The sequence below is a fragment of the Merops nubicus genome, unplaced genomic scaffold (assembly GCF_000691845.1).
Source record: "Merops nubicus isolate BGI_N331 unplaced genomic scaffold, ASM69184v1 Scaffold47424, whole genome shotgun sequence".
NCBI lineage: Eukaryota > Metazoa > Chordata > Aves > Coraciiformes > Meropidae > Merops > Merops nubicus.
Genome location: NW_008607170.1, coordinates 3,023 through 14,703, shown reverse-complemented (window position 1 = coordinate 14,703; position 11,681 = coordinate 3,023). Strand labels below are relative to the sequence as shown.

The following is an 11,681-nucleotide window of genomic DNA, read 5'->3' as shown; positions in this document are numbered from 1 at the left end:
GGCAGGAGCACGGATGGAGGGCGAGGGGGCCGGTACCCCGCGGGCGGGTGGTGCCTCCGCCCGGGGAGGGCAGGTGAGTGTCTGCGTGGCGTGGGGGGCTTTGGAAGCGCACCTCTGGGACTCGGGGAAGAGGAGGAGTAAGCGATGTCAACCTTGACCATAACCATCCTTCATCTTCAGAGCTCCTCTCTGAGTGCTGCTGAAAATGGCTTGGACCCTGACGAGGAGCCTCTTCTCAGAAAAAATCCCCGCCGGTTCGTCATCTTCCCCATCCAGTACCCAGACATATGGAAAATGTATAAACAGGCTCAGGCCTCCTTTTGGACAGCAGAAGAGGTGAGTCCTGGAGCCAGTGGGTTGGCACAAGTTGCTCAGACTGGGTCCTGGCTCTTCCTTCCTAGCTCTGCTGCTGCTTTCTGTGTTGTAAGAGTTGGAGTTAATAGCATCAAACATGAGGCGCCTGCACCAGAGCAGGTCTCTCTTCATGAACAGTGGAAGGAAAACTGCTTCCACGGGGTGATTCAGTGGAGCTGTTGTAGGTGTTCGGTTTAGACTGAGGTGGAATTGTATCCTGGAACTCATCTCTGGTTGTAGAGGGAGCCTAAGTCAGATGCTCTGATTTGTGGTCAGATGGCTCTTACCCTGCTGTGGTCTCACTACACTTGCAGCAGTGGAGGCTTCAGAACACTGCACTGAGCTGGAGAGATTACCTGCCAGCCAAGCTGGTGCTTCCAGCTCGAAGCTTCTGCAGTCTTTGCTCATGTGTCAGCAGTGATCTGCAGTTGCAGAGGAGCAGGCTGAAAGCTTTGGTGGGCTCTGAGTGGGCCAGAAAGCATCCTGAGATGTTGAGGAGCAGCTGCCGTTGAAGGGCTGTTCCATTGCTACCCTGTTGCAGTGGAGGTTGATTTAAGCTGTTAAAGAAGAGCTATTTAAACTCCTGCCTGCTGAGCATTGCCCTTATACTGTATTACTGGTTCCTTCTTACACTGTCCTGCCATCTGTGGATGCATTTCCAAATGAACTGGAAAGCTAACTGTAAAACTGGCTTGTGTGTGTGTTTATCCAGATGTGTATATGTGTACACATTTATACACATGCACACATATACACATATATAAAATCTTAGGCCTCTGTATTTTTCACATCTGGCCTTACTTAACTGCTGCTGTGGTTTGGAAATCCTTCCAAACAAACAAACAAACAGAAGAGGCCTGTTTGAAGGAAGTTGTGGTTCTCTACTGTGGCTAGCACGTTGTTCTGGTAGACAAGAGCAGTTACACAGCATGCGCCCTGTGCCATTTTTTGGTTGGAAGGAGACTGAACACCTGCCAGAGGCAAAAGTCCCCTTGATCTATCTTTTGGCACATATGGGTGTAGATTTCTTGGAGCATCAGCATTTATTTCAAGTAGAGTTTTAAGTGTATCACAGGGAGCTCTGCTTGTTGGCTTGTGTTCATGATCCTGACAAGAAGATATTAATACTTGTCAAAATCTGATTTATAGTTCCATAGGCACTGATTTTTATTCCAAATTACAAAAGTGTAAACCATGAAGTGAACAGGTGATGTTGCAGCTGCAGAGGGAGACAGCAGTATTGCACCATCTCCCTTGTCTTACAGTCGCATCTATTTAAATTCTCTATATGTGAAAATTTGAGGGCAAATGGCAAAACTTTGCCTCGGTTGTTTGCCTAGACTGCCACAAACTCAAAAGAACAATAACATTACTCTTTTTTTTCTTTCCGTTAGGTTGATTTGTCAAAGGACCTTCCTCATTGGAATAAGCTGAAAGCAGATGAAAAATACTTCATCTCGCACGTCCTGGCGTTTTTTGCAGCCAGTGATGGAATTGTAAATGAAAACCTGGTGAGAAGGCTTTACAGAGGGCTTGAATAATTACTCATTTTATTGGCTTATTGGCTTTTCATTTTGTTTTTCTCACATAAGTGCATGTTTATTAAATGTGGGTTTTTTTTTCTTCCCATCATTTAACCTTTGCCAGCAGTTTGTTCTGCTGAGTTAAATTGGGTCAAGTGTGGTTAGCAAGACTCCAGATTGCATCACTTTCAGACAGTTTTTAAGCTCATCCTTCCACCTGGCTGTGTTAATAGAATCCCACACTTCTTCTTGTGTTAGATGAGAAGTAGGGAGGGATTTGGCTCTGCCATGCTCTGTATTCATCGTTTTGATAAAATCCAGTTTGCTCTTGCTGTACAGCATCCTAGAATCTTTGAAGGCTGCAGGTGGGTGCTGCTAAAAAGGTGGGGAAATCTTTCTGCTGAAATCAGTTCTGGGCTGCAGAATGTCTCACCACAGGTTATCAGTGGTACCTTACTGGAAATGTCCAGTTTAAACTTTGTATACCTGTAACATGTAGAATCTGTCATAGTGCATGTGCATATATTGCATGAATACGTCTTATGTCATACTGTTAATTTTTTCCAGTGGTGATCAAGAAGTGTGAGGGTATGTTCAATATGAAGTGTTTTTACTGTTCTTCTCCTATAGATGTGTGCCTTCATGCAGTTTTCTATCCAATATGCACAGCAGCTGTAGTTACTTCTAGCTAGCTTGCTTTATTTTGTCCTGCACCACACCTATCCTGTTAACATATCTGTGAATAAATTAGGGCTGAACTGCTCCCATCCTTTCTCTGTGGTCGAGGTCTGTTGTCTCTCCCATTAAGCTCAGAGTGCTGTCCTGCAGGACTGGTTTTACTGTACTCATTGCCATGCTTTCTGGTTTTGGTAGGTGGCACGTTTTAGTCAGGAGGTGCAGATCCCAGAAGCACGTTGTTTCTATGGCTTTCAGATTCTCATCGAGAACGTTCACTCAGAGATGTACAGCTTGCTCATAGACACCTACATCAAAGATCCTGAGAAGAGGTAAACCTCTGGATGTGTTCCAGACCCATAGGAAGTCTGTCACCTAGTCCAGTGGTGCCATTGTTGGGCAGCAGCAGCTGTCTCCTGTTTCATACTGACTAACTGGGGGAGTTGGGGATGATTCCTTAAAGCTTTCAAGGCCTGCATGCCTGACCCCAAAATGGAAAGAAGTATTACTAACCAGCAGACTTGAGTGGGAGTGTCAGAAAGCTAGTTGATATCTGTATAAATCTTTGAGTAGGGGAGGTGTGGACTATGTGGAATGTTGTTAAAGGTTAGACAGGCTCCTTGTGATCATTGTGCTCCTGAGGTGTTTGCTCTCACATGAGCAAAGGATCTGCTGCAGGAAGTTGAGTGCCTGTGATCCAGCTGGTGTTTCTGACATACACTAGCCAATGTATTGCATCCTTTCACTTTTTTGTTGTCAGTGATTTTTCATACAACTTGAAGCGCTTATTTTTGAAGCACTGGGTTCTTTGGAGAGCCCCGTTGGCTGTATTGTCTGGAGAACTTCCTAGTCCAAATGGTAACACATTTAAAAGAAAGCATGTTCCCTCAGAAATTCCACTAGGCTGATGGTCAGCTAGAGCTTGGTTTCCCACGATGGCATCCTGTGTGGTGACTGTGGGAGGACTGCAAGGTTTCTTTTTCAGGTGTTTAGCAGGGGAGCAGAGCCTGTGCTCCTGGGAATTGTCCAGTTGCTGTTGTGGAATTGTGCAAGGTGAAGTTTAGCGTGGTGGCTAGGAAATGTCTGCTGCCATCTGGCTTGAAGTCTGAGAGGCAGTGTGGGTGAGCACTCCTAGGGTAGGACATTGGAGCTCACTTTCCATCTCTCCAGCTCACCTCCTCTGAGACCTTGGGTTTGTCACTTTCTGCACATCTGCCTCCCTGTGCCCTTGTTATCAGAGATCATCACCCCTTTGGGGAGGGAATGGTCTCTCTTACTTGGGTTACTTCAGAACCTAGCATAATGGGTTCCTCTCTCTGGTGGAGCCAGTAGGGACAACCAGGACAGATTTACATAAATCACTTCTTACTCTTTTGATGTTTTCTCTTTGTTTTCTTCTTCAGGGATTTCTTATTTAATGCTCTTGAAACAATGCCTTGTATCAAGAAGAAAGCAGACTGGGCTCTGAAGTGGATTGAAGACAGAGAGTCCACTTTTGGTGTGTAGCTTCTTTCTGTCGCACATGTCACAAACTAATCCTCTGGGAGTGAACTGCATCTCTGGAATGTGATATCAAATTCTCCACAGATGATGTACGGGTTTGTGGGTCTCTGGTTTAACTAAAGAACTAGAAGTGACTTCTGGTAAGGATGTATATTTCTACCTTCAGTTAAAGCAGTATAGTTATGGCAGTGCCCACTAGAGTCATGTTATGAAAATGTCTTCTTTTGTCTCTACACCAGATAGATAACCCTAGTTTCTTTGGTTTTTGCTTGCAGACTTTGTTTTCTAGGACTTCTGATTATTTCTTCAGTTGACTTCTATTTTGTACTCCAGTGTTCAGAGCTGGGCAGCTGAACTCTTGCAAGTCCAGGCTTTTTCTGTGTTCACATTCATACAGACAAATTTGTGTGTGAAGTTAGTCTTTTTTTGTAACAGAATGACTGAGCTGAGCAAAAATGAATCGTCTGCCCATGGTGTTTCTGGTTTGCTGTAGGGACCAGGTTTCTAGTTTCTGCATCTTATTTCAGAGCTGGGACACTGGCTCAGCTTCTATCAACATAGTGCAGGGTATCCTTCCCAGTGTTCTGCATTCACCTTACACTGTTGATTCTGAAGGATGTGTTATAGCTGAAATGATAAGGAGCAGACTGGTGAATTTTCAAAACCAAATGTCCTCTGTGCTTAGAGAAAGTGTGAGCAGGTGGAGAGATTCAGCCAGACAAACACAATAAATCTAGGTACCATTCTGTTGCCGCATCTGTTGTTCACAGCTCTAGTTTGAGTGGAGTTCTTTTTGCAGCTGTAGGTTCTCCTGTCTTGGAATGTCCTGGTGTCTCCCTAGCTGGGCTTAGCTTGCTGCCTGTGCAGTCCCTTCTTCATCTGCTTCATTCTCCCCAGCAGTGTGGGGTGTGCCAGGAATCAGAAGGTTCCCTAACTCAAAAAGCAATTTTCCCTCCCCAGCCTGCCCCCAAAATTCATACATCCTATCCAAATTTTTGGAAAGTATGTTTCTACTGTTCTGTTTTTTCATCTTACTGAGGAAACTTCCCAAGTTTAAAATATTTGGGTGGGTCCAGATCTAACAGATACAGATTATGAGGTATGATACATGAAAGCAGCTGGCTGGCTTGTTTCCTGATGTTTCTTCCTGCCTGGGGACCTGGCCTGCAACTGGGTCTCCACAACTTTGATTGGTTGCTTCTGCTGAGGGCTGGATTGCTCTGTCTGTTCAGTGGGCTCTCAGCCTCCCAGTCTGCACTCAAATCTTTTGGTGCTGCTGTTGGGTAATTTTTGTTTCAGCATAACTCATTTATATGGTAGCTAGTCAGGTAGAATGCCATAAAAACCATACAAATATTCAGTCTTGTGCTTCATTAAGCCTACACTGTATGGGCACTCATCTCTAGAAGTCACCTAGGAGATTTTTTTGTGTTGCTAGCCAAATTCTCTCCTTGGTAACTTCTGTGATGCTGTAGTAAGTTGCTCTTGCTCCTCATGCTTTTTTTCCCAACTTGAATTTCTTCAGATGAGCCAGCAGATGGCATTTGCATCTTGTAGAGGAAGTGGGACATCTGGCTATTTTGGGGTTATTTTATTTTTTAAACAAAATTGTATGCAGTTCTCTCTGGGAAGAGGCACCAGCGCTTAATGCAAAAGCTCTTTGTGTTAGAATATACCCAAGAATTTTGTGAAGTTGTTTAAAACAGAGTATGTGAAATGATGTTTCTTCACCAAGCAGTCAGATGGTCTTGCAGTATGAAGAAACACGTTTCTGTAGAGAAGAGGGAGATCTGGGACCAATAATACTGTGCTTTCTTTGGATGAAAGATGAGATATCAGGTGGGAGAACATGAACAGTTATTTGTGTCTTGAATTGTGTTCTGTGTGGTTCCACTCTTGTAAGAATATGGTCTTATGTAGATTCTCAACAAGAAGAAGTAGAGGTGTGGGTTTTTTTGCTGAATTTATAGGGGCTTGACTCTTCTTGCAGTTTTGTCCATTAGTTACACAGCCATTTTCCTTCCTTTTAAGAGAAAGAACTACAGGAGTATTGATGTCTTGTCCATTTTGGACAATTATGTTCTTTCCCTTCTGACCTGTGGCAGTTTCAGTGGGCGCCTTTGTTCTTCAGCTCTGCTGGGGCTGCCTGTGGTTAAGGCCGTTGCGTGGAGCCTGTGCGCCTCGGGGTCTGCAGCAGGATGTGGTCACAGACAGCACCTGGTGCTCACATGGGGACTGCTTCTCTCCAGCATCAGTCTGCCTGCTGCACATGGCGCACCTTGCTGATGAGCAGCATGTTATTTTGTGTCTAACTGAAAATACATTCTGTTAAACAGGTGAGAGAGTGGTTGCCTTTGCTGCAGTTGAAGGCATCTTCTTTTCGGGTTCCTTTGCTGCTATATTTTGGCTGAAGAAGAGGGGCCTGATGCCTGGACTGACTTTCTCCAATGAACTCATTAGCAGAGATGAGGTAATGTGTCATGTCCTTCTTACTGCCTGGAAGGGAAAGTGAGTTTCCAGGGGAAGGGCAGAACTATAAAGGTCCCATAGTTCTGACAGAGTGGCCCACTTGTGGTGGAAGGGAGGTTTGGAGTGAAGGTGGAAAGATCAAAAAGCACTGTTTGGGTAGGAACCAGTGAAAAAGAGAATCCAGCAGCAAGCAGCAGATGCATTTCTGAGTACAATGGAGCCTTTTTAATGTTGACAGGTCCTGAAGGCCAAGGAGGTGGTAGAAGTCTGAGTAAGTTCTTTGCTAGCCAGTGTCTGCAGCAGTGCAGGCTGGCTTGGGCAAGGACCTGGCCTTGGACGTGACTGAGCCTTGCTCTGCCCTAACTGATTCGGTCAGGTTCAAGTGGCCTCCTTGTACCAGTCCCCATCGGTCCTAGCTGTGGGTCCCAGGGCTTGGAGATGGCCTTCTGCATCCATCACATGGCCAGCTGTGGCAGGCTGCTGCAGGACGAGCCAATATTGTTCCTCTCCATGTTCTTGAGTTTCTGCACAGCATTAGGATCTCCTGGGAGGGGTCAGCTGCAGGCCTGCATTAGAGAGGAATGCCTCTTACCTTAAGATTTTAGGTGCCTCACCCAATGTGGCAGGCCACATGCTGACAAGTGCCCTTTATTTTTGCTGCTTCCTGAACTGCTCATTACCAGCTGGCAGTGGTTGCTTGTGGTTGGAGCCTGTCTTTAAGGCCCTGCACAACTTATGATTCTGTCAACACTGAAGAAGTGGAAAGACCAGTTTTGTATGCAGTATAAACATGCTAGTGGTTTAAACTTAACAGAACTGGTATAAAAGAATAAAGAGCTTTATCATAATGGAAGTAAATTCCATGGATTAGATAAAATTATTTGAAAGGGAGCATCTTGCAAGATGCCTGTAATTTATAAAGATACTTTTGAAGAAAATGGTAATGATCAATAAGGAAAACCAAACGGTTCTTCAGCCTTGACCTCCCTTGTGTCTTCTGTTTCTGTGAGTCATTGTGAGCTGATCCGTTTGAGCGAGGAAGCATTTGTTTGTTAGGGGGATCATGTGCAGGTGAATGAGATCTAAGTTGCTCTGTACAGCAGTGTAACTGTCCTTCTCTGCAGAGTCACGCACCAAAAGACTGATTTTTTTCTTGAGCTCTGCTGGCATAACTCTATCTGCAGAGCTGTTACGAAGGGTGAGGCTTGGTGTGCACAGCACCTGCATTGCACATAGGGAAATGCTGTTACGAAAGCAGTGGCAGTAAAAAAGAATCCACAATGACAACTACATGAACTCTTTTCTGATGCACCTGAGCAGATAACTGGTTAATGCTCAATATGTTTTTTGAGCTGCAGGCTCTGTTCCCAGGCTGTTCTTTGAGCTATATGCATCTCTGATTCTTTAAGGTGCAAAGGTGCTGGGAGCACCAGTCAGCAAAGCACACTGGTTCAGGTGAGAAGCCAGGCACGTCCTGCATCCTACTGGTGATGTTGCCCTGGACAAGACGACAGGAAGACCTGCAGCAGGCAGCAAATGCTGTCCCCGGAGAGGGGGTATTTCCCAAATTATGTTGTTTCAGGGCTGTTTCATGACATTAATCACAAGGATTTTGTAGCCTTTCTGAAAAAGTTTTTGGTTTTACTTTGACCCTTGTTAACAATAGCACTGGATTGTCTTGTAGTCCATAGTCTGTCAAATCCTTCTGACTGGTTTTCACTCTGGGTGTGTCCTCATGGTGCTTATAGGCTGTCATCACCACCGTGCTGTTGAGAGGAGAGACAGCACCACAACGCTCCTATGGTTTGGCAGCAGTGGGTATCTCTGAAGCCAGAGGCTGAAAGCTGTTGCCAGGCAAGCTCAAATAGAACACAAGGCACCTCTTGGAGTAGCTGTCTGGGGACAGATTGTGAGGGATGGCTTGTCTCCTGGTGTTGTCTTATCCTGGCTGGGGGCTTTTCTGGAAGTCTTTGGAATGAACAAAATTTACTGGGTTCTGTTCAGGATAGCTGGGTCAAACGTGAATGTGGGTTGAGTTGAAGTATTACAAACCTGTGAAGATCATGGTAGCAAATTCCTCACAATAACTACATGTTGTGTGGAGAGGTGACTTGTTCATCTTGCATTTGGTGACTAATCTGAGTCTTTCTGAAAATGCTGTGAGAAGCAGGGGAAGAAATGCTGCTAAAAGAACTTCAAACAAGTGCTTTTGTACAGGTATCTCAAAGCAGAGAGTGAGCAGGTGAGCAGTCTGTGTTAACTGGCAGGTAGTTCTGCAGATCTTGACGTAGGAGTCCTTCTGCAGAAGCGTCTCTGGTGGGAGGCAGGAACCCAGCAGCTCTCTCTGTGTAGGATCCCTCACAGTAGAACATCTCTCAAAAATACTTACCTGAGAAACACGTATGCTGTTATTTTGGCATAGGTGGTGTGTGGTTGATTTCAGTGTTACTAACTGGACTGCAAACGAGAAGTGCCCACTACACATGATATCATAAAGACTGTCAAAGGATCAGGAGGCTAGGGAGCTTCAACCTCAATGAGGCTGCCTCAAAGTAAGAACAAACTATGTGGGGGAGAGAAAGACTGACATTTTTTGCTTTTCCATTATTTTCTGTTATTTCAGGGTCTACACTGTGATTTTGCTTGTCTAATGTTCCATTATTTAGTGAACAGACCATCAGAGGAGCGGGTCTGTGAGATCATCGCTAAGGCTGTTGAAATCGAGCAGGTGAGCCTGGCCGCGACAGCGTCGTGGGCAGAGCAGGACCACTCCCATGTGCAAAAATAAACTAGCTTCCCTGTTTGGTGTTAAGCTCAGACCTGGATCCCTGATGCATTCAATATACGGTCCCTTCCCTCTTCCTTTAATGGTGACAGAAGAATCGGAGGCTTCCTGATTCAGTTGTCAAGCAACTGGGAGAAACTGAAGCTGGCAGCTGGTTTCTTCCTTAATGATAGAAAGGAAGACAGGCTGTCTTATTTGATACAGAATAGAATAGTTCCAGCTGGAAGGGACATACAACAATCATCTAGTCCAGCTGGAACTGTCTGCTAGCAAGAGTTTGTTTACCTCTGGCCTTTCAAGATCTTTGTCTCTTCCTACTGTATACACATCCCTGCTTGTCCTTTTGTTCTCAGGAGAAGGCGAGGTTTGTTCTGGCCATGTGTACTGTGCTGGGTTCTGACTTTTTCTGAAGTTGCTGTCAGGTTCTTTGACATGAAGTGCTACCCACCTGCAACTACAGGTTTCTGCACTGCTGAGTGTTTGGCAGGACTGTAGTTTACTCTTTCTTTTCTGTTGTCGTCTAACTACTGTGATGATGACAAATGCCCGATTGCCTCACATCACTGACAGGTATTGCATTGGTGCCTAAACAATACACATGGCTGGGTTCAGCACTCATATATATCACTGTTCTCTCCAGACTATTCTTCTGTAATGGGTGAAAGCCAAGGAAAACTTGGAAAACCTTCTGGATCTACTCCTGCTCTTACTAGTATCATCTGTGGGTTTTATTGCACTTGGAGCTCAAGCTTACAATGAAGCTTGGGATCTTATGGGGGATAGGGGAAGGCAGATGAGAAGAGCTGTAATAAAAATTCTTGTGCCTTTTCTAGAAAAACATGATAAAAATAAAGGAAAATACAAGCAATTACTGAAAACAGAATACACTTGTTGAGTTTAGTGATGCAAGTTATTTATTCAGACAACTGCCTGGGGAGCCTGTAATATCAGAGATTGTCTTACTGTGAAACACAAGTATCTTCTCTCCTTTTCCCTTCTTAAATTTCATTTCTCTAAATGTTATCTGTATTTTAACTTCTAGGAGTTTCTAACAGAGGCATTACCTGTAGGTCTGATTGGAATAAATTGCACTTTGATGAAACAATATATTGAGTTTGTCGCGGACCGGTTGCTAATGGAGCTTGGGTTCTCAAAGGTAAGAGATGCAATTGCCCAAAATGCTGGTCTGCCAGGACAGCCCAGGAAAACCTGTCAGCACAAGGAACTTTCTTAATGTGCTTGGGAGCAAGGTCATATTTAGCTCTTGTGCTCTCTGTGATTGACAGCCAGGACCTCAGTATTAAAATATATGCTTCACTGCTTAAAAGAGCAAGAAAATATAGGCCATTATTTCTCTTCAGCTGCTCTGCAGGTTTGCAATGGGGAAAATTAAGCTGTGCTCAAGTGGTACAGTCCTCAAAGGATTATAAGCACCTTGCATGGGTGAACTTTACCATAGACCAGACACCTGGGGAGTGATAGTACTGAACTTGCTTAGATAGGTGCCCATAGATTCTACGGTATATTACATCCAGGGATGATCTAGTTTGAAAGTGTTTGGCTGTTTTGTTTGTTAGGGCTTTTTTTAAACCATTGTTACTCTGTCAGAATCACCAGTGTAATAGTGTTTTCCTTTACTAGGTCTTTCATGCAGAAAATCCTTTTGATTTCATGGAGAATATTTCTCTGGAAGGAAAGACAAATTTCTTTGAGAAGCGGGTTTCAGAATATCAACGTTTTGCTGTTATGGCAGAATCAGTGGACAATGTCTTCACTCTGGATGCAGATTTTTGATAACTTGGGAAATGAACAGTGACTGTTTCTCTCTCCTCATCTCACTTCCTGCTGTGAAGTCATCTTCATTTTCTCTTCTGGAATTGGAGTCTAGTAGGATTTTGTTTCCTGGGTTATCACGTCATTTTTCTGAGGAGTAAATATATTTTTCTGTGTCATTTAAAATAAAGAAAAAGGGAGATCCTTTCTGAAAAATTTATATGGCTTTTTAAAAGGATGACCTTTTTAAGATTCCATTGACTCATATGCCATGATTGCCATCTTTAAAAATGCCCTAGATACTACTACTTTTTTAAGACTTTGGTAGTGTCTTAAGAAAGTAAACTGTGTATTTACCTCATGTTAATCTGAAAACCATATGAGGTATCACTTAATGTATATATTTTGCTATAAATTATTTACATGGTTTTTGTTTTCATGTTTATAGATTTGGTCTAGAGTAAAAGCTCTTCCCTTTTGTCCTGCTGCAGATACAGTAATAAGTGAATGTGGGAAGACATTAATAAAGAGTGGAATATAAAATCTTCTTAAACTCGGGGTTGTGGTTTGATCTCCTCATTAACCTGGGTTCTGTCTCA

General features: G+C 44.0%; 1 protein-coding gene across 1 annotated transcript; it reads left to right on the top strand.

Moving 5' to 3' along the window:
• Window positions 1-185: 185 nt before the first annotated feature.
• On the top strand, window positions 186-11,272 carry LOC103772508 (ribonucleoside-diphosphate reductase subunit M2 B). The gene is made up of 8 exons (XM_008939845.1): window positions 186-336; window positions 1,749-1,865; window positions 2,751-2,884; window positions 3,956-4,050; window positions 6,392-6,525; window positions 9,148-9,252; window positions 10,352-10,465; window positions 10,951-11,272. The coding sequence occupies exons 1-8, from the start codon at window positions 295-297 to the stop codon at window positions 11,101-11,103; spliced, it is 894 nt and encodes a 297-aa protein (XP_008938093.1). The 5' UTR covers window positions 186-294; the 3' UTR covers window positions 11,104-11,272.
• The last annotated feature ends 409 nt before the right edge of the window (window positions 11,273-11,681 follow it).

Coding starts and splice junctions, on each gene's coding strand:
- LOC103772508 (XM_008939845.1), top strand. CDS start 295: ATGTATAAACAGGCTCAGGCCTCCTTTTGGACAGCAGAAGAG. Junction 2,885..3,955: donor ATCAAAGATCCTGAGAAGAG/GTAAACCTCTGG, acceptor TTTCTTCTTCAG/GGATTTCTTATTTAATGCTC. Junction 9,253..10,351: donor AGGCTGTTGAAATCGAGCAG/GTGAGCCTGGCC, acceptor TTTAACTTCTAG/GAGTTTCTAACAGAGGCATT.